The sequence below is a fragment of the Podarcis cretensis genome (assembly GCF_951804945.1).
Source record: "Podarcis cretensis genome assembly, chromosome: 7".
NCBI classification, from domain to species: Eukaryota; Metazoa; Chordata; class Lepidosauria; order Squamata; family Lacertidae; genus Podarcis; species Podarcis cretensis.
Window position 1 is genome coordinate 10,034,976 of NC_137176.1, and position 22,509 is coordinate 10,057,484.

Below are 22,509 nucleotides of genomic sequence, written 5' to 3' on the forward strand. Positions count from 1 at the left end.
ACGACCACACAAGGGGGAGCTCAACTTTGAGGATCATGCAGGTTCAGGAACTTAGCAGGCATCCATGGTTTCCTGGTATGTCTCAACAGACCCTAGGTCAACCCTTCCTGAGCACTCAGAGTAATTTTCACTTTACACTGGGCTCCCAGCTCCAAGCAGCAGGACTGACACAACTTTTAGTTTTTCTAGCCATCCACTGGAAAACAAGGGACAATGCTGTCCCAGAATCTTCTGTGACATGTAGAGGACTTTGGGACATCAGTGTAAATACCAGAGGGTAACAACCACTCCTTTCATTTATTGTTCCAACTCTTTTGTTTCCGTTGCTAGTTTGGGGGGGGGGTGTATGGGCCCTTTGCCCAAAGGCTTCCACAATCATGTCCTAGATGGTTAATCACCTCTGTAAGTTTTCTATCTGGAAAGATCTGGCAGAGCATCAATTTGCAAAGGCGCCTAGACACGTGGTTTCCATTGTCTTTCAGACATGTGGGTGTCCTCTAAGCATGAACTGAGAATGCAGAAAATGTCTTTTGCTCCAACGTGCGACACACAGATTCAAGTGCCTTCTTTTTATGAAATCCTGGTCTGAGCCCTTGTGATTGCAAATGTTTTAAATGCAGGAAAAAATATAACTTGTTTCCTTTTGATGAAGTTGCACACAGCATGCCATGTGATGGATTTTGTGGGGAGGAAAGTCGATAATCTAATCTATATGAGCCTGGCAGTAATTACAAGTCACTGGAACATGTAAACAAAATCTGAGAATAGCAGCAGACGTTGCTAGTGAGCCACAGAAAATGTAAAGCATATTGTTATGAGGTTGAATGAGTGGTGAGGAAGTAGTCTTTATGCCAAGACCCTTCTAACCACTAGATCCAGCAAGTGTTAAAATATAAGCCAGGCTAGCTTTCTGTGCTGCTGAACCATTAAGGGAAACAAGGAAAGGGCCTCCTTCAACTCCTGGTTAGTTAAAAGGACAAAGCCAGAGTTGAGACTTGAAAGTTTGCAGTGATGTGAGCTAGAGGCTAAGTAGCAAACTGGGAGCCAAGGGAGACAGAGGGACGTTGGATTTCTGTTTGAATCCAAGGCTTCTGCTATGGGGGAAAGCAAGGCCTTCTTGTGAACCCCTCCATTGCAGGCTAAGGATGTATATATGTGTAAATAAACCACATATCCTAAAAGACACCACAGCCAAAGGAAATACGAACCAAATATGAACCATTCAGAATCCCTGAAATCTCACACTGTTTGGAGATTGGGGTGGCATGCAACAATATATAATTAAGCCTGTGCTCATGCTACAGGATTCAGTTACCCAAGCCCCACTGAACTCTATGGGGCTTCTAAGTGTCTATATACAGTGGTATCTTGGGTTACATACGCTTCAGGTTACATACGCTTCAGGTTACAGACTCCGCTAACCCAGAAATAGTGCTTCAGGTTAAGAACTTTGCTTCCGGATAAGAACAGAAATCGTGCTCCGGCGGCACGGCAGCAGCAGGAGGTCCCATTAGCTAAAGTGGTGCTTCAGGTTAAGAACGGTTTCAGGTTAAGTACAGACCTCTGGAACGAATTAAATACTTAACCCGAGGTACCACTGTATTACTTTTTTATTAAGGTGTATTCAGCTGGATTCTATTGGGACTTCTTTATATATTTATATATATGTGTGTGTGTATTTATTTACATAGTATTTTTTGTATAATTCTAAGCACCATATCATGGGTTCCCTCAGCAGACCCGCCAAGTGTCCCTATTTTCAAGAGACAGCCCCAGATTTACAGAAGCCATTGTGGCACCTCCCTCTGCTGGCTCACTGGTCACCAGAGTACTAGAAGGCCTGGTGAGCTCCTATGGATGGATCATTTCATCTGTGTGAGAGAAAGGAGATGGAAATGTAAGCAGGACTTCTCTCAGCATCTGAATTCTGTGATGATAGTGAATTCCTCTTGAGCTTTGATGTGTGAATGCCAAAACCATTTTAGCGATAGGAGAGTACTAACTGTGAGCCTCGTTTCTCACATTTTTCACCTTTTCTGGGCTTTCAAGGCTGGGGAAAGTGTTTTCCTGGTTGGGAAGGAGAAATAAGATTTCGCCTCACCCTGAGACCACCCCCTCCACACCCCTCTTTCAGAGGACAGAAAAGGTAAAACCATTCAGCATATAGATGTTGCTTCCATAGTAATATTAGTCCCTAATGTTTCTTAAGAAAGGTCTCTCTGTAACTGTCTGAGGCCTATTTCGAGGTTCTGAAAAATAAAAATATTCCATGTTGCTCTTTGTTTCCCTGTAGGCTCTGCATACTTCCTGCCAGAGGAGGATGGTGGAAGAGGATGGCCCAGGAAAATATGACAGTAATGTCTATTTCCAAGGATATGTTCAGTGTATATAAGATGACATAGTAGTAGAAGACCTGAAGGGAGAGGAGGGGCCTTGAAGTTGCCCATCATCAGTAAGCAGCTGGACAGCAGACTGAGAAGACAGACAGGTCACCTAGCCAAAGTCATCCCTGCTAGGGTGAGAGGCATCCCTGCTATCTCTTCCAATAAAAAATTGGGGGGGGGGGGATAGCCAGAGCCAAAGAATGGCAGTAGGGGTGATAATTTAGGTAAACTGATTTCCTCTCATGTGCTCCTTTGTAGTAAAATTTCAGGGTGGGGAGCCATGGAACTTCTTGGAACTTGTGGAAGGGCTGTATCTCGGGGGTAGGCAGTCTGATTTACATACAGAAAACGGACTGATGGAGAAGGGATGGGGCAGCTGCCCCTTCTCAAGTGGGCTGCAAGAGAAAGGATGCTCCCTCCTTTCCAATCAGCATAGAAACACAGCTCTCCACCTTTCCACTGCCAGCTCCCGACAGGCTAATAAGACTTTTTGCAGGCTAGTAACTTTTGTGGGTTATTCACAGTGCTGTGTTCGTATTTGGTTCGATTGTCATTTGTGTTGGTGACTCACTTTCCCCATTGCAGGTTGCAATGTAGGCTTGAGACCATCTTTTGGCAGATCTGCCTTCATGCTGCCCTTTTCCATCACTACCCTCCTTTTTCTTTTTTCTTTTTAAATTTTGTATTGATTTTACATTTTCAAAACAAATTTCCAATATCAATACTAAACATTCATTTTTCAATTCCCCCCTCCCTGTTGACTTCCCTCAGCTTCTATTTCTGGTTTATTACATCAAATGGTACATTCTGCTGTTTGTATATAATGTTATCACATTGTTATATTTCTTTTTTGTGTAAATAAAGTTATAAATGTTTATTTAAATCCTGCCAACGAGTCCATTTTTTTTGTTTTGTTTCTGCAAATATAGTGTAAAAGGTTCCCATACTACCCTCCTTCTGTCGCTTGACTCCTCGAACATCGGAGGCTGTGAGCGCAACCATGAACCACAGAACCTGAACACGGAGTTTGCCCTCACTACCAACGCAGGCTAGAGCTCAACCACGGAATGAACCTCGCCATTTCCCCAGTGAGTGTGTCTCTTTCTCTGGGGTTCAAGGGAGCACATTGGCCCAGCTGCAGCATGCTCTGAGATACAGCACTCATGGTAAAGCAACCCTCTGAGAAACAGCTTTTCGGTCGTGAACTTCACCTTACAGCTCAGACTGTCAAGGCAGTGGATGGTATATGCTAGGTCAAGGGTGTCAAACACAAGGCCCGCGGGCCGAATCCGGCCCACCAGACCTCGTCATGTGGCCCGTGTAGCCGCCACCGGCCGCCAGCCTTCACCTTTTATTCTCGCTTTTTTTTTGACACAAGAAAGCCGCCTCTTCAGCGCATGCGCGGCAGCCTACAAGCCAGAGAACGTTTGCCCTCTAGCGGCGCCGTTCTACACAGGAAACCTCCACTTTACATGCATTCAGGAAACCTCCACTTGTTTTTATATTGAGCGCATGCCATCCTGTGATGTGACAGATCCAACGGCTGCCTGAACCCTTCTTTCCTGTACTGTAAGTACATATGATGTATGTGGGGGGGGAGGGGGGGTCTGCTTATTAGGGGGGTCTGCTTATTATTCTGCTTAAAATTTTATGATAATAAAGAGTGGACACATAGTCCTACAGATACAACCAGCCCTTTGAGGGTGACCAAACTGCTGATGCGGCCCCCGATGAATTTGAGTTTGACACCCCTGTGCTAGGTCAATACTGACCATTGTCTCTCTTCAGCCACATATGAACAGTTTTTCCTCCGAGACAGCCGCCCTCCAGGGGCACCAGGGGCACCAGTCTCACAGTAGGCTCCAGAGAGTGGGAACTAGGAAAGAAGCACGGGCGCCACCATGGGGGACCAAGTGGTGGAGAGCATGGGACTTCTGATTAAGCCAATTTAAGGCTGATTTTAAAGTGCGTATGCACATTCCAGACTTAAAACTGGTTCATCAGAAATGTTGCCTTCAAGCAGAGGGAGCTTTAGGGCTGGGCATCTCTAAAAGAATTCTCTGCACCCTCATCCAATTCCCAGGGGTCACTGGAATACATAAAACCAATATACTGTATGTTTATGGTGTAGATAGGCCCCAAGGAAGAGAGCTGTGTGACTCGTAGCACAGAGACTGGGGTCCACAGCAATGTTTCCCTACCCAGCTTTGGCTGGCATGTAAAAGATATGGTTGTACTGACTGGCTGCTGGTGTGTGAGAGACGATGGCTATGATGATGGAACATTTGTTGTGCAGACATTCCCTTTCCCTCTTGGCAATCTGATTTCGCCTTTTGGCGAACAGTGTCGCTGTTACCCCACACCATTTTCACAATCACTTCTTTCTCTCCTTCTGCTCATACTAATATTTCCCATTGTTTTATAGCTATACCTGGCTGGATATTGGATCGTTGTGTTTCAAACTTAAGATGCAGAAGGCAGAATTTACTGGGATTTCCCCAAACCTTCACTTTTGCCTTCTCTCAGCTTGCATCATTTCCCTTGAATCTTCTCAGCAAATTTCAAGAGTTTGCCATACATTTAAAGCACATTATGGATGGCTTTTCCCAAAGAGTTGTGGGAACTGTAGTGCTACAATTCCCAGCACCTTAAAAATCTACAGATTCTATGATTCTTTGGGGAAAGCCATGTGCCTTAAATGTATGGTGTAGATTTACATGGGACAGGTTCAATCCCTGGCAAATTGAGGTAGCGCTGGGGAAAAAAACCCTGTCTAAAACCTTGGGAGAGGCATTGCTGGTCAGTACAATATGGATAGAACTATAATGAACAATTCCTACATTCCTATTGATGATTTAAAGACTGTCAGTTTTTTTCGTATAATATTTCCAAAATTCTAATGACTCTAACCCTTATTCAAAACCTTGTCTTCTCTCATCTTGATTACTGTGATGTTTTCTTAGCCCTCCTGCAATTTTTTCTTTGCTATAAATAAGTGGACTTACATGTATGTACAGCATGCACAGAATTAGAGAGCCCTGCATCTAAAAGCTCCCCAAGTTATTAGTATGTACTGGTAACTGAGAGGATACCTTTGAAACATGACTACTATTGCCATTGCTGAATTCAAGTATTATCAATTGCTGCATTGTTTCTGCTCTTCATTTCTCTTGCTCCTCAATTAAAGTCAGTGGAGGGAGATTAATTAGGACAGGTTCACCAACCCAGTGCACAAGAAGGCTCCAGACTCTGAGGTAAGTAGGCCTGCCTATCTAGAAAGCAAGCTAGGAAGCATAACCTAAGCAATTTCTGTTAAATGAGCCAGGCTGTCTTCTCCTGCCTGTCAGAATGTTTAGCCAATGCATTAAGTCAGCGCTGTGATTGATAAGTGACTTGTTTGGACACCAGGCTACAGGAATTCCTGGGATCTTAACCAGGCCGGATTTATAATGGCACAATTGAAGTAATTGCACCTGGGCCCATGCCAGCAGGGACCCCCGACTCTGAGCTTTCATTTTTTTAAAAAAATAAGTCTCTAGCTTCCAGAAAGAAGTTATGTGTCATGGACTGCCCAAGTCAGGATGGCACTGATGGGTGGTTTGCAGAGGACCCTGGGGAGGGCTCCAGTGGGCTGGCTCACAACAGGGTGATGCCCCATCTGCCCCCATCCACTTTGCAGGAGGCAGTAACATCGACCCCTTCACCTAGGTCCTGAAGGCATGAACAAAGGTGTGAACAGATGGAGCAGGTCCAGTCGCCCAGGCAGAACATTAGCAAGGACTAAAGAACAAAACAGCAGGCTTCGCGAAACTGTGCTGGCCCTTTCCTTTATACCAGGATTGCATGATGGGGCATCAACAGTAGAACAGTGTCCAGACCAAGGGAAGTAATAGTCCCAACTCTATTCTGCCTTGGTCACCTAGAGTACTGTGTCCAGTTCCGAGCACCACAATTTAATAAGGATATTGGCAAGCTGGAATGTGTACAGAGGAGGATGACCAAGATGATCAAGGGTCTAGAAACCAAGCCGTATGAGGAACGATTGAAGGAGCTGGGTATGGAAAAGAAGAGACAGAGAGGAAACAGGATAGCCATCTTCAAATATCTAAATGGCTATCACGTGGAGGATGGAGCAAGCTTGTTTTTTTCCTGCTCTGAAGGGTAGGATCCAAACCAATGACTTCAAGTTACAAAAAAGGAAGATTCTGATTAAACATCAGGAAGAACTTTCTGACAGCAAGTTGTTCGACAGTGGAACAGACTCCCTTGGGAGATTGTGGAGGTTTTAAAGCAGAGGCTGGATTGCCATCTCTCCTGGAAATTTTAGCTGAGATTTCTGCACTCCAGGGGGTAGGACTATGATCCTTGAGGTCCCTTCCAGCTCTAAAATTCTGGGTTTCTATGTTGTTGTTGGATCAATGTTGTCTTTGCTTGAGTGGCCATATCTCCTGCAGTGCTGTTGGGTAACTGCATCTTTGCGAAGATATGTGTGTTGTCTGCTACGCCTTTGAACAGCGTTTTTGCATATGTATCACAGATCTCAGCACTAAAGCTTTTTTTGGGGGGGGAGGGAGACATCATCTGAGTCCATGTTCTCCTGTGACTGGTAGCCAGGACATTATGAAGCATAATGCAAAGGCAGCTATCTAAGCCAAGGGTCCCAACCTGATGCAAGCACAGTTTCTGCAGCACAGACCACTTGCTGGACTTCACAGGGCCTCTTGCAACTCTAATTCCTCCACTCCTTTCTGCAACGAAGGGTTTGCCTGGGCAGCTGTGGTGGCACAAAGTTGGACAGGAGAAGGAGGATAGATGCCACCTCTTTAGGTTTTTCAAGGATGTTGGGAGAAGTTCTGAGGCTTTCCACCTCCTCTGTTTTTGCTGTTCATGGAAGAACTCCTCCCCCCCCAATCAATTGAGTATTTTTATTATTTTATTATCACTGACCGCGATTCTTCCTTTTCTCAGTACATTTGCAAAAATTAAAATCAAAATCAAAGGAAGGAAGGAAGGACAACTCTTATTAACGAAGTTGCTCTGAAATGACAAATGATTAACCAGCAGAGGCTGTTACCAAAAGCAAGAATGGAAAGCTGACTAGGCAGTTCCAATGCAGGCTCAACCTCACAAGGTCCCCGGCTGGAAGGGAGGAAAAGCCCCAGAATGGAAAAAGTGCTAACTCTGTTCCCTTCCCCTTTTGCAAGATTTGCACAGCCCATGGAAGAAATATTTGAAAAGAGGGAGGGGGAGCTAAGAAGTGCCATGCCTGTTTGCCTTCCCTTTGCTTTTCTGTCCATGCAACGGCATATTGAAAAGGATTGGGAGAGAGAAGCTTTCTTGTCACTTATATGCTGACCAAGCACTCGATACCATTTTCAATCAGTTCAACAGCACTTCTCTCTCTCACTAGTTCATGGGCCCCACTTGGGGTTTCTGGCGAGGACTACCTCTAAGGCACAGAAATTTTGTCTCTCTTCTCATTAATAATAAAAATATTTACAAAGTTTTTAAACACTCAGGGCTATTTCCCGCCCAGAAAAGTTGGAAAGCTTAGGTATTTAAGTTGGCAACTGGTATAAGTTTGTGTTTCTAATTCAATGCAAGGAGCCTCAAAGTAGACTTGTTTAGCCCAATCTCTCTTCAGATGGCAATTCAACAGATGTTTACCTTGAAAGAAGAGCTTCCTAACTTCCAGGGAAACATGCCTAGGAACTAGGCTGCGTTTTTTTTTCAAACTGTAGCAGTAAAAGGAGTTATTCTGCAGTAGCAATTGGACAAGGTTTGAACCTTTCTCAGTGTAAAATGTTTGGCTGGTGGCAAAGCACAGATGTAACCCAGGTACAGGGCTCACCCAACAGAAACTGGAAGGCACTTGATTTGTTTAAAGAAGCTCAAAGGTGGGAGTCCTACAACAGGGAAGAGAACTGACATTTTTTTCTCCTCCAACAACACCCATCTCTCCCTGACAATTGGAAAGACACTCAGTCACTTATGCTCTATTGATTGGGATAATGAGGCAAGATGTGGCGTGTCTGTGCATTTACCTCTTGGCTGAATGAAGAGAGACCGGTATCTGTTTTGTGCCTCCTCTAATAAACCATGCAGCAGTGTGGCACAATGGCTGGGGAGCTGAACTTGGATCAAGGAGGTCTTGGTGCAAATCCCAGCTCAGCCACAAATGACATCTGGCGGCCTACCTCACACTCCCCAGAAAACCTTGCCTCTGTCTGAAACCGAATGCTTCTACATTCTGTCTCTCTTCTCCTTCACTCCCAGCATCTTACCAACCTGAATCATATTCTGCTGCATACGAAAATCAAGTCTATAGGCCACAAACCAGCACTGAACTCAACAGACAAAACAAAACAGCCTTAACCCATCTGAAAGCAACAGGCTTAATTCTGTATTGGTTATTTAAGGCCAGGGTAGATGGTTCAGACCAGGGGTAGGCAACCGAAGGCCTGGGGGCCAGATGTGGCCCAATTGCCTTCTCAATCTGGCCCGCAGATGGCCTGGGAATCAGCGTGTTTTTACATGAGTAGAATGTGTCCTTTTATTTAAAATGCATCTCTGGGTTATTTGTGGGGCATAGGAATGTGTTCATCCCCCCCCCCAAAAAAATAGTCTGGCTCACCACATGGTCTGAGGGACGGTGGACTGGCCCACGGCTGAAAAAGATTGCTGACCCCTGCTTCAGACCATCTGATTGTGCTAATGGTAACTCCACAGTACAGCTGTGTGCCCTTTCACTTGAGCCAAGCAGAAGCTACCAAAGCAGTACCCCCAGGCAAGCAACTCGTTTGCAGGGGTGTACCCAGGGTTGACTAGGGGGTCACAAAAATGCATCTCTCTACACTAGCTTGGAATGGCTAGGAGCCCACCCATGCACAATTAGATGTGTTCACAGGTGGAGTGCAAAAGGTGTCAAAAAGCTCGCTCTCTCAGTTTCCAGTGGTGGGGAGGGGCACAGATATAGAGTGAGGGTGCCATGCCGCTTCAACTCCTTGCCAAGGGTGCAAGGGAGCCTAGGTGCATCTCTGCTTGTTTGCCCTGACCTTTTTGCCTCTGCCAAACTTCAGGAGAAAGAAGTTACAGAGCACTCACACCTGAATCCTGAACCTACTTATATGGAAATAGCACGTGGCAGGGAGTTCTCCAGGATAGGCTTCCTACTGAGGGCAATGGGCTTTGCTCCTCATCCAGCGCTAAGTGGTGTTTCTTTGTTGTTGTTGTTTAGTCGTGTCCGACTCTTTGTGACCCCATGGACCAGAGCACGCCAGGCACTCCTGTCTTCCACTGCCTCCCGCAGTTTAGTCAAACTCATGTTGGTAGCTTGGAGAACACTGTCCAACCATCTCATCCTCTGTCATCCTCTGTCGTCCCCTTCTCCTTGTGCCCTCCATCTTTCCCAACATCAGGGTCTTTTCCAGGGAGTCTTCTCTTCTCATGAGGTGGCCAAAGTATTGGAGCCTCAGCTTCACGATCTGTCCTTCCAGTGAGCACTCAGGGCTGATTTCCTTCAGAATGGATACGTTTGATTTTCTTGCAGTCCATGGGACTCTCAAGAGTCTCCTCCAGCACCATAATTCAAAAGCATCAATTCCGATCAGCCTTCTGCCTTGGGCGTTTCTTTACTCCCAAGTAAATGAGAGCAGTGGGGGACAGACACCCACCCAACCAACCAGGGGGAGGGGAGGCAAAAGTCTGTGGAAAGCCATCTCTCCCCTTCTCTCCCAGCGCACCCGTGGCCGGCCTGCTTGCTTTCTCGAGGGGAGACTCCTGCTCTCTCCCCAAGTGTGCGTAAAGACGAGGTGGGAGAGCCGGGCTCCCGATTACCGTCGATGGATTGAGCGGCGGCGGGTGGGGAGAGATCGTTCTCCCAAGGCGGGCGCGCAGGCGGAGGAACGCGCCCCGACTCCACCGGGGTGTCGGCGTGGTGGCCGGCGGTCCGAAAGAGGGGGGCGTGGCAGCCCGGCGCCGGACCCCCTATCCGGTCCCGGGGGAGGAGGCTGGCGGCGGCGGCGGCAGCAGCAGCGTCACGTGGCCCCCACTCCCTGACTCTCCCCCTCCCCTCCCCTCCATCTCCCACCCCCTCCCATCCCTTTGTTGTAGCCGGAGCAGTAGCAGCGGCAGCATCGCTCGCGACGGCAGCAGCGAGCAGCAGCAGCCGGCGCCACCGAAGCGCACAAAGGGGCTCCGGGGAAAAGGAGGAGGGTCGAGCAGCAGCAGCAGCAGCCGCGGTTCCGAAGAGCCCAGAGGCGGCCCGGGATGCGGAGGGCTGGTTGGCAGCAGCAAGGCCGGCGGGTCCGCGCTCCTCCGGGCGGCGCCCGCTGATCCCCAGCTGGGCCCTGCGGCGGCGGCGGCGGCGGCGGCAGCGGGCCCCCTCCCCGGCCTCTCGCCAGCCCTCGCCATGGCGGCCCCCGCCCGGCCCCGGGCCTCGCCCGGCTGCTGCAGCGCCGCCGCCATCCTGGCGCTCGCGGTGGCCCTGTGCGCTCTGGCCCCAGCGCGGACGTCCAACCCGCTCTCGCCGGCCGCGCCGGCCGCGGATTGCGCCGCCGGCAAAGGGAAGGCGGGCAGCAACTGCTCAGGTAAGCGCCCGGGACGACGACGACGACGCCCCCACCGGCGGGCAGGGCTGGGCAAGCGGGCGCCGCGGCGCTCAGCATCCTTGCTCCCTCGCCACATGGGCTCCTTCCTTCACAATACCCGCCGTCTCTCTCTCTCTCTCTCCCCGTGCGCGCCTCGTGTACCTTCCCCTCCCTTGCTCTCCAAGCTCCATCGCCAGCCCCATCTTTGCCTCGCTGTCAGCCGCTCATTTAAAAAACCTTCGTGCACATACATTCTTTCTCTTTCTCCCTCTCCCCCCCCCTCACTCAGTCCAGTGTTGCGCGCGTGCTTGGTCCGAATGAATTTGGTGGGACTTGTTTCTAAAGAAACATGCATAGGATCGAAGGCGTCGTGGCGAGGAGCGTGCGCCTCTCTCTCTCCCCCCCCCCTCGCGCGCACACACACTCCCACCGTCGCTTTGCTTCCTTCGCGCTTCTTTTATTTTAGTGGGTTCGTGTTTGTCTCCTACCCAGTTCAGGGTCAGGTTAACCATAGTAGCGCCCAGTGAGGCAGGCAAGTATGAGAGACTTCTGGAAGGCGAACCAGCCAGTTTAATGGGTGAGCAGGGACTTTTTTTAAAAAAGGTTCCAGGTTTCCTTTCGTTTCAGAGTCTTGAGCTACTCTAGACTGTGCTTTTAAATAACGGATTGCCTTAGGCTGCAGACCCCAGGAACAAGTCTCATTAAATTCAGTATGCCTTACATGGAATAGAGATATGTGTAGGATTGCTCTGTTAATCTACAAGAGGCTTTTCATCAAATCAGAGAAGTGTAATGTAGTTCTCCCCTGCTGGTAAGCATGTTTACTCAGAATAAATTCCTCTGAGTTTAATGGGACTTGAATTAGGATAGTTTCCTAACTTGGAGGATGTGAATTTCAGGCAGGCAGGCAGGAGGGGGGGGGGAAGCACAGGGACTCTCAAGCCCCAGTACCGGTTATTTCAGAAACTGAATGCTGTCTGGTTCCAAATGTGCTATGAAAAACACTGGCTGTATAACCTCATGCACATACAAGCACTCTTTCTCTTCTCTTGCACAAATTCTCCATCCTTGTGCTTATGTCTTTCCCATACATAGATATTATCACGCGTGCATTTCCTTCCTGGTGCAGACACACATGTAGGACTGCTGTGCATACATCCATGCAATGCATCTGATCTCTTCGGTGCACGGTTGAGGTCATGAAAATAGGGAGGCGTCCAGCGAATCCGGGAATGAGAGCACTGACCTTGTGTGGGCAGTGAGGAGTCAACAGTTCATGTATCCGGAACTGGTGGCAGTAGGGGGTGCCAGTTTATTTCATGCTTCTGGGAACAAAGACCTTGCAGCCCTGGTCTCAGAATGTGTTTTTATTTTAGTTGTCACACAAGGAGGGGAATATTTTTTCTTGAATGTAGGAGCAAAGTCTCAGCCCCAAAATCAGGAGGTGGAATTGTCTCTTTTGTTTCTGTCTCCTGAGTTCAGGCCCATCACCCCAGCTAATGAATGCAACCTATACCTTTCTCTCCCCCCCCCCCCCCTTTGACACCTCTCTTGCTTAAGAGAATGGTGTGAGAAGCAGAGAATGCAGAGGTGCTCAGGTATCTGTAACCCATTTAGGTAGTCACCTTGCTTTTTGTCTGCTTCTTAGTGTTCCTAAATACAATACAAATCCTAAAATCAAAACTGCTGCCTGTGCTGTGAAGCTGGTCACCAAGAAAAAGGATTGTTGCTGTGAATGCATTACAATCAAAGAAAATATTATATTTTAAAAAACAATATTAGAGCCATGTCACTTGGCTGCTTTATCCTGTCTTTCCATGTGTTGTGTAAATGTCACAATACTCATTTTAAAAATGTAAAAAAATACCCCCCCCCCCCGGAATAATAGAAATCTAAACAGGAACACTTAGAAAATACATAAGCTTATAACTGGGATTGTGCTTCTAAACTAATATTTTTCTTAAGGATATTTCTGTTTAGTTCCTCCTCCAGACTAGGTATTTTACCTTCCTCAAAGTGTTCAAGCTGTTTCTTCTCCCTTTCTCATCTGAAAAGCATGGATGATTGCTCTGAAATGATTGCCAGTGGAAATTACGTGCAACTGCTAGTGCCAGATTTATGAGAGATTCATGAGAGGTACTTGGTGTCTTCCAAACCCATTGTCTTCTCTGTGAGATGAAGGCAGTTGCCACTTTGTAAGCAGACTCTGAGCACCTCGTGCTATGTGGTCCTTTTTGTACCATAAGCACAGACCACTTTCCAGTGGGGCTTATTCCCTGGCAAGTGTGCTGGGGATCGCAGTCTTAAGGCAGTTTTGTGCTGGGAGTTTCCTTCTTCATTTATATTTAAACATCATCTTATAGCAATTTCAATTTAGAGTACCTTCACTAGATTCTGCCAATATTGATTAGCAAATTTCTCAGAGAGGCACATGACGCAAAAGCCACAATGTAAATTTCATCTTTGTTTGTTCTTCATGCTCCAATACCAGACATGTTGGTGGTGTTGGGGAGTAAATCACTGTTCTTCCATCCTTGACTCCTGCCCCTTTTGCATTCCCTGAGATGACTGTTTGAGTTTTATGCAAAGAAAGATTAGTAGGTTAATGTGCTACTGCCAAATACCAGCTTACTTGACGGGTACATATTACCACGTTGGGGGGGGGGGGACTCTGTAAGATTCACTTTAGAAAGCTAGCAAACAAATCTAGTTTCCAAAATAAAGTGTAGAACATTAAAGTGATGTCTTTGTATCACAAAATAATAGTGTTCTCAAAGCAAAGAGGTGAAATGACACCTTTTGAAACAGGCAGAGTGATGGGAACCAGTAGAACATGCACAAAAATATAAAATGAAAGCTAGGAGTGGAAAGCAGTGTTGTTTGCTTTTTTCAGGTGAAGATTTTCTTTGGCAAGCCAGGATCTTCAGCCTGCACAATTCCACAGACTTTTCCTTAGATTGAAAGTTACTTCGTTTGACTACAGTTCAGATTTCCAAGCCTAATTAATTCATCTGAATTGTGCCACTGCGTAGATGCTCTTTTCAAGGTTTAAGTGCTGATCTTTTTGTGATCTTTTGATCTTCTACTTCCCCAAACTGATAAACTAGTCTTGTGGGAACCATGTTTCTCATCTTTCCACTTTGCTTCTTCAATGTGTTCCTGCCATGTCATACTGATGCCATTTTACTGCAACTGCTGTTGAGGTTGTCCATGTGCTCCTAAAACACATTATTACTCATTTTGTATGGGTCTCCCTTCCCTGTACCAGAAATAACCAAATGACAGAATCACATAACCTCACCAGGATTACATAGGTAGAACCCACATTGACATTCTTTTCCCGTAAAAGCCAGCGGATGTTGGCACAAGCAGTTCTAATGAGTTCCCTGAGATCCTGTGTAGTTGTTTCATTCAGACATTATTTGGTTTGCTGTGAGATCGAGTCACCAGACAATCCTACCACAATAGTTACATATTAACTGGATCTTTACCAGAAAGAAAATAAGGTAGAAGTTAGCTGTGGAAGCTGCATCCCCTTCCTCTGTTCTCTGGGCTTTTGGTTGAATGGGATAGTGGTGTTTGTATAGTGGCATAGATCCTAAAATAAGTTTAAAGGAAGTTCATGGAAATAAGATTTTCCATCTTTTCCTCCCTGACCCCGTACCCCATCCTACATTGTTCAGGAGGACACCCCACCCCCACAGAGGCATGCAGGCTGCTGCAGTGGGAAGAAGGGGACAGGATATTTTAGTCAGATGATCTAAGGACGTAAGACCATGTATTCATTTTGTGATAGTTGTTCAGCTCTGTCGCTACGTCCGGGTAGATATGCTGTACATCAGACCGTGGACCTGCCTGCTTTGTTTAGGACAGAGGTAGGAAACCTGTGACCTTTTGTTGTTTAGTGGTTTAGCCGTGTCCAACTCTTCATGACCCCATGGACCAGAGCGTGCCAGGCACTCCTGTCTTCCACTGCCTCCTGCAGTTTGGTCAAACTCATGCTGGTAGCTTCGAGAACACTGTCCAACCATCTCATCCTCTGTCGTCCCCTTCTCCTTGTGCCCTCCATCTTTCCCAACATCAGGGTCTTTTCCAGGGAGTCTTCTCTTCTCATGAGGTGGCCAAAGTCTTGGAGCCTCAGCTTCAGGATCTGTCCTTCCAGTGAGCACTCAGGGCTGATTTCCTTAAGAATGGATAGGTTTGATCTTCTTGCAGTCCATGGGACTCTCAAGAGCCTCCTCCAACACCATAATTCAAAAGCATCGATTCTTCGGCAGTCAGCCTTCTTTATGGTCCAGCTCTCACTTCTATACATTACTACTGGGGAAACCATAGCTTTTACTATACAGACCTTTGTTGGCAAGGTGATGTCTCTGCTTTTTAAGATGCTATCTAGGTTTGTCATGGCTTTTCTCCCAAGAATCAGGCGTCTTTTAATTTCGTGACTGCTGTCACCATCTGCAGTGATCATGGAGCCCAAGAAAGTGACCTACCAGGTGTTTTAACTCCCACCATCCTCAGCTTAGCATGGCCAATGTTCAAGGATGATGGCAACCTCAGATCACAGGTAGGACCACACTGTTCCCACCCAAATTTAGGAAGCTTTGTTTTGTGCATTGCTTGCGCATCTGGAGGATGAAGTTGGTTTTGCATTTAGCCTCACTCTTCAGCTCAGAGCTATAAGAGTTCCTTCTGCACTGAAACAACCTTTGCTTTTAATAAGCCTGCTCTTCTATCTTTTTGCAGAAGTCAGCCTCTCAGAAATTTAGCAGGTGAAGTTTTTTCCTGCCATTTATTTCCACAAGGAATAGATTACCCTACAGAGTTCCTTCTGGTCAAGCTCTTGTTAAGTTCATGGGGGCACAACTAGTAAACAAAAAGGGGCAATGAGACAGACATAGAAACCCAGCATGGTGACCTGCTTATAAGTAGGTGATTACCGTATTTTTTGCACCATAACACTCACTTTTTTCCTCCTAGAAAGTAAGGGGAAATGTCTGTGCGTGTTATGGAGCGAATGCCTGCGGGTGGCGGAGGGAACTGCTGCAGTCGTGAGCAGAGGATCCATGGTTCCCCTTCCTTCCCTCCTCCATGGTTACAAAGCATGGATCCACATGGATCCTCAGGATTTTTGCATTGGGCTACTCCAAACTCACTGTCAGATCACATGTCTGTGGCCACAGCATGAACCACAAAAATCATATATCCACTATTTCGTTTAGAATATTTTTTTTCTTGTTTTCCTCCTCTAAAAACTACGTGCGTGTTATGGTCTGGTGCGTGTTATAGAGCGAAAAATACGGTAGTTACCTAGGTGTAACTAGGTGGTATCCTTCATGTGTCCTGAAAAGGAGAGGAAAGTTCTTATTTTCCTAAAGAAATGAGTGATTTGGTGAATCTGCATCCACCTGCACTCATATTTACTTAAGCAAACAAAATTGGCATCTTCTGTAGGGATCATTCAAAAGGACACGGCATCTGTGCTGCTGTTATTTATTTCTTGTGTTAACTGGTACTTAAATGAAAATAAGCCACAGGTCTTACCCTCGGGCTTCCCAACTATAGAAAAGGAAGACAGAAGGGAAGGAAAAGGTAGAAAAAGAAGGGATATCTGAACAGAAGAGGAAAGGAATTAATGGTCCTTAACATCCAGTAGGGGTCAGGCCTGTGCCCTTGCTAGGTATTAATTCAGCATCCCTGTTTCAGCATCCCTAGCTGCCCTTCATTCTTTGGCCAGTAACTGAGACCAGTACAACCTTCTCCTCTAGGGCAGCTGACAATTGGGGCAGAGTTCTTTCTAGCGGAGCAGGGGGCAGATTGGAAAGCAAAATCCCTGCATCTGTTTCTTATCCTGCCAAAGGCTCATTTCCTCCCTTGCTGTGATATTCTTCCTGAGAAGGGAGAGAGCGCAACCTTCCTGGGCCTGGTGTGACCTTTCCCTTGTTTCAAAACTGTCCTGCTTTTAAAGAACTGGTGTTCCTAAAGCAGCTGAAATGATGTAACATCTTCAGGTTGCTTTCTGGATCACCCTGTGCTTTTCAGCCAGATGGCCCTCCTTTTTTCATGCTGGATTGGAGTGAGGCGGGGGAGAGAAGTGTCCCCCCACTGTTTTGAGCACACATGAGAGATGTCTCTCTGCCACCAATTCTGTGAGGAGGAGGCAGCTGGTCTCCAAGGAACAACTGAACAGCAAAACTGCAGGAAAGCTGCAAAATGTAGCCTTGGTAGCAGAATTCAGTTTCCTAAGTATCTCAGCTATTATATGTTCTGTATATATATGCCAACCTCTTCAAGAATTTTGGGTGCCAAAGGAGGGACTAAGTTTTTCCCTGTGCTACTTTTCTAGAAAAAGAGGCACCAGAACTCACCATAGACACCTCCCTTGTGATCTTATAATGGCAATTGCACCCATCTATGAGGTGCCAGAACTGAGTTCTGGTGGATTCTGACTGGATACAAAAGCCCTGACTTCTCCCATCTTCAAGAAGAGTCAGTGTTCTGCATAGGTTATTACTCCTCCTTTTGCCTAATGGAAGAAGACTAAATTATGCAAAGTAAGAGTAATCATGGGCATTTTAAAATGCAGATACTTTATACAAGTTGCAGAACGGAGGGTTAGCTATGATAGCCTCTTGTAACAAAAATGACCAAGGGTCTTGTGGCACCTTAAAATGTAACCAATTTATTCTGGCATAAGCATTTGTGGACTGCTGTTATCCATGAAAATTTATCCCATAATAAGTCGGTTAGTTAATTTTTAAGGTGCCACAGATAACTGGAGTTACCTGAGTGCTCAGTTCCAGTAACACCCTCCCCCCGGCTGACCAGATGGACTGAGGTGTAAAAAACTCTGCTGGATGCAGTCAGATTATGAGTCCATCTAACCCAGTATTGTCTGCTCTGACTGACTGGCACTAACTCTGTGGCAGAAGCCTTTCCCAGCCACATTAATTGTGAATCTTTTGCTGGCCGAGCCTGGGAATTTCTGAATGCAAAGCCTGTGCCCTTTCGGCTATGATCCTTACCCAGATTTTCTTGAAAGCCTTTCTTCTTCATGGTTTTTTTTTCTTATAATTGATTTTGTATGCTGTTCTTACATAGTTCATCCAGTGGTTTCCCATCCAAAGGGCTGATTAAGTCCACACCTACTTATCTTCAGCAACATCAGTTGCTCTGAAACCACTCACAAATTTCCCCTCCTCGATGGAAGCTGCTCTTTGTAGGAAAGGGGGTTCTTTGCCTACCCAATGAACAGTTCAAGGAGCATGTTTATATGGTGTGTGTGTGTGTGTGTGTGTGTGTGTGTGTGTGGAATGAAGGTGTTCATTTCACTAAACATTTGTCTTGGGCTTGACAAATTTTTCAGGGTGGAAAGAATCATAAAAACCCATCATAACACTTCAGACATCTCTTTCCACCCCCTGCAAATGCATGGAAACAGAAGCAAAAAAGAGGAGACATTCTGCAATGGTGTATTAGTAATGGCGTATGGGAAATAAAAGTAATGAAATAGGTCTCATAATAATGAAATACTAGGGAAGATGGGAAGTAAGGGAATCATGAGCTTTGCTGACAGATGATGCCAGTAATGCAAAGGCAGCATTGATCATCTTAATGGACAAGTAGCCCCAGCTTACTGTCATAGAATGGGCTTCCGTTAACCTGCACCTGCTTTTTCTTGATCATAGACATGCTGGAAAGCATTTATAGTTCAAATGAAATTGCAAACTATTTCTCGGGTTCACATTTCAGCTGAAAGAGATGTTCTGCTGTGGAACCACGGTCTCTTCCGAACAATTGCAAAATAGCAGGGAAAAGGTGACATTTGCTGGGTAGCACTGACAGGAGAGGGGTGCTTAACTCTTCCCTTCCTCACTGCTTTTCTCTGCAACCCTTTTCCTCCCCCAGCTACTTTGCTGTATGATGCAAGAAATGCATGCCAAGGAACCGCAGCCAGAGGGGATTGTTAAGTGCCTCTCATGCAGTTTGCCTACTTCTCCATGCAAATTTTCCTCCTTCCCTCTCCTGTTTAGCAGCAAGTGGTATTCTGAGCCTTTCAAAAGACCTCAGAAAAACATGGTAGGCATACAATGGGAACTTGCAGGCTTATAAGAACAACAGGGAGAAAAGGCATGACAGCTTATTTAAAGAGGACAGCTAATCTAAAACAATACAAAGAGTACTTTCAGATATATCTTGCTTGTTGATTAGTAATTTAATCCACAGTGACAACTTTACTGTGTCTATTTAGATATTGCATTTCTTTCCAGATCTCATACCTCATTGACTGCCATAGTTGGATTCAATGTATATTAAAATTAGTTTGTGTCTCAGTAGTCAGAGCAACTATGTGTATGGGGTGTTAGGAGAGGGGTAGTACCTCTGGTGGGGGACATGTTGTGCTTCTTCTGGGGTAGTTTGTCTACCTTTGGTCTCCATCCTGTACTCAGCTCCCACCTGTGGCTCCTAGAAGCTGTCAGCATGTAACAGAAGCCACACCTCGGGAACGGCTGGCTAAACCAGGTGAGGGTAGCTGATGGCTCTCAAATACTTGGAATGTTAGGGACTTCTCCTGCATGCAAAAACAGGCTCTGGCAGATTGAGACCAATAGTGGGTCCAACGATCAAGAAGGCAGTTTCTGTACAAGCTGTAGAGGGAAGTGGGGGCAGATGGGGCTCATCAACCTGGGAAGGTAGCCCATCTAAGAGAAGGAGAACTTGGATCCTAAGCCTCTACTACCTTGCAGCTATACTGATTTGTGAAAAAGGCTTCGGGAGTAAACCCCGTGGAAAAACCTGTACCTGCTGACTTGCAGGACATCTTTGGAAGAAGAAAATGCTAAGGAGTAAACCCTACACAGATCTGAAGTGGAGTCCCTAAGGCAGTTGGATGGCATCTTGTATGCCACCTTTCAGCAACTCCTGACAGCAAGCTGGTGCCAAATGCATTGCTCTCCTTTGGATTGTATCAGCGAGGCAGGGGTTTGTGGGTTGCCATCTGGGCAGCCCAGGACCTGCATACACCCTGCCCAGGCTTGTGCCCCAGAGAGGTCACTTTGGTGCTGCTAACACAGCAAAAACAATGCGGGAGACAGCAGTTACAAGTTACTGGTCTCTGCAGCCACAGCAGTTGCTGTGATTCTTCAGCGATTTGACTTCACCCCAGGAGGTGCACTCAGTTGTCTCTTAAGACAGATGGATGCCAACAAAAAAGTCAGAGCAACTGAGGATACATTGTGAAGCCATCAAACTACTGAGTGGTTTTGGAGAGTAAATATGTCTGAGCAAAATTTACAGCTCTAGTCTAGGACTGAATGGAAATCCACAATGGGCCAGGTCCGGAAAGCTTTCTTCTGGGCTGTGTCTTATCCTGCAGAGTACAAAACAAGCTCAGTGCTTTTTATTCTGGACTAGAATTTGCCAAGCAAGCATGTTATCACATGTTATCCAAGCAAGTGATCACAAGTTGTTATTAAGTGCAGGGTTTAGGGAAACATCTTAATCAACAATCAAGCAGCTTCATTTGCAAGGAGTCTTCCCTTCAGCTTGAAAACCTCGTCATGCATTAGTATCGGTTGGATTATGTGTGGGAATTATTAATTGGTTGTTATTCTGAAGCGTGTTCATAATTCTGATATGCAGTCTAGACTGAAACCACCAAACAGACTAGCAAAACAGGATCAAAATTACGGTAGAATTTGACAGTGTAGAAATTGCAGGCTACCTAGGAAGAGGCTGCTGCTACCAGCACCATATTGGAGCCTTTTCAGTGGAAACTTGGCTACCATTTTTCAGGACTACTAGGTGGGTTTCAGCACTATTATAACACCACCACCTCGTGCAGTGGCGCCTCATTTTCTCCCATCTCATAGGAGTGAATGGAAGTATTCTCTTAAATTGGAGAAATTCTTATTGCTGGAGATGCCAGTATCTGGGGAGAAGATAATGTTTTACCTTCTTTTTACCCTGGTATGTTCCTGATTGTAACCTATTGACTTTGACCCACAGAACTGAGTTAGAGGCACTTGGAAATAAGCCAGCTGCTGTCTGCATATCCAGACCTCTTTCTCTACATGTTCCATTTCGTGTTGTCATGTTAAAGTGTTTTGGAAATAAGAACTAGATGATATATCTGTAACATGATGCCATCAGTTATGAACCCAGTGCTAAATATGTTTTCAGTGGGACCTGCTTCTGAAATTCCTAGTAAATTTGCCGTAGCCTCACAGGCTTCATCTGACCAAATAATACTGTATATATCAGTTTTGTATGAGCTTGTCCAAACTAAGCATTAAGTAAATTCAGCTTCTGTCATTTTTTTATTGGCAGAAATGTAAAGAAAAAAAGAAGTGTTTTTCGTTTATCAGTTTCAGATCCCTCCTGTAGAATAAGGTTCTCTTGGTCTTGTATCAGTCTGTTTGTATGAACAGACTTACCATTTGGCTACTGAAATACTTTTACAGATTCAGAGCTCTGGTTACATGAGAAACTCCTTAATGAGTTAACAGAAGAATAAACCGGATTGTAAAATGATACAATGCAATAAAAATAAAATAAAAGCATGTTACGCCTCTAGCACGCTTGTCAGGAAACCTAGGGTGCATTCACAGTTAGTGTCTTCAAACAGGAATATGTACTCCAGCAGTAAATTCAGTGCTAAGCTGATTCCAAGTTGGGTAGCTGTATTTTCATCTGTTGCAGCAGAAAAACAAAGCATACAATTGCACCTTAAAGACCAACAAATTTATTGTGGCATAAGCTTTCATAAGACTACAACCGTCAGAAGCATGAAGTGTTATTCTCAGCTTGGGAGATCTGCACAGGGGCACAAAGAGGAAAATAAATCAGTGAGGGTAGATGGCTAGGAAATGCTAAAAGTCCATATTATCTCTGATGTTTTCATGCAAAGGTCCGAAGTATATGATATAAGAATGGCGACCTGTAATGGTTCTAGGGGGTTGCTCATGCGTAAGTTGCCGCCACTCTTGGCTTGGTTGCCTGGTTGAACCCTTTCTGTCTGGACAGCCCTTCACTTTGTGGCTGTCTCAGTCGCTGGCAGAATCTGTCAGTGGGCGTTTCTTAAACTTCTTCCAGCAAAAAAGTTCTTTGACGCCAAGTCTCCTCCTACTCTCCCTGCGCGGAAGTCTTCTGCGCAGGGAGGGTGTGGGCAGCAGAGTACCCGTGCTCTCCCCACTAGTCTCCGGTGAAGAGTCCTGAAGCCTTTTCTCCGATTCCCCCATCTGCCCCCCCTTCTCTCCTGGTGTAACGTTGATTTCCTTCCCCAGCAGCTGGGCTGCCTCTCTCCCTGCTGGGACCCTCTCCGGCATCGCTCTGGAGCCTTCCCTCCGCCTCTGGCTCTGATGGCAGTTCCCTGACATGACCCATTCAAAAGAGCAACAATTGTAATGCAGTATGCCTTCCTGAATTCTAAGATCCTTCTTGGAGGTCCTGCTCTCCACATGAAGTGAGGCAGGTGGCTGCCAAAGTGAGGGCTTCTCAGTACTGGCACCTCAGCCATGGAACATCCTCTCCAGATG

At 46.1% G+C, this 22,509-nt stretch overlaps 1 protein-coding gene across 3 annotated transcripts in view; it reads left to right on the forward strand.

The window, feature by feature from the left end:
* The window catches only part of TMEFF1 (transmembrane protein with EGF like and two follistatin like domains 1), a gene marked incomplete at its 5' end in the record, with an annotated part of 102,037 nt that overhangs the window by 18,317 nt on the left and 61,211 nt on the right, over positions 1–22,509 (forward strand). The window contains 2 exons of one of the 3 annotated variants that reach the window (XM_079983985.1): positions 3,609–3,637; positions 4,145–4,239. The exons of 1 other annotated variant lie outside the window; for it this stretch is intronic. In XM_079983985.1, coding sequence (XP_079840111.1) covers positions 3,624–3,637; positions 4,145–4,239 — 109 coding nt within the window. Of the gene's footprint in view, positions 1–3,608; positions 3,638–4,144; positions 4,240–10,794; positions 10,973–22,509 lie in introns of those variants that run through there. One more of the 3 variants, XM_079983984.1, reaches the window with a different exon arrangement.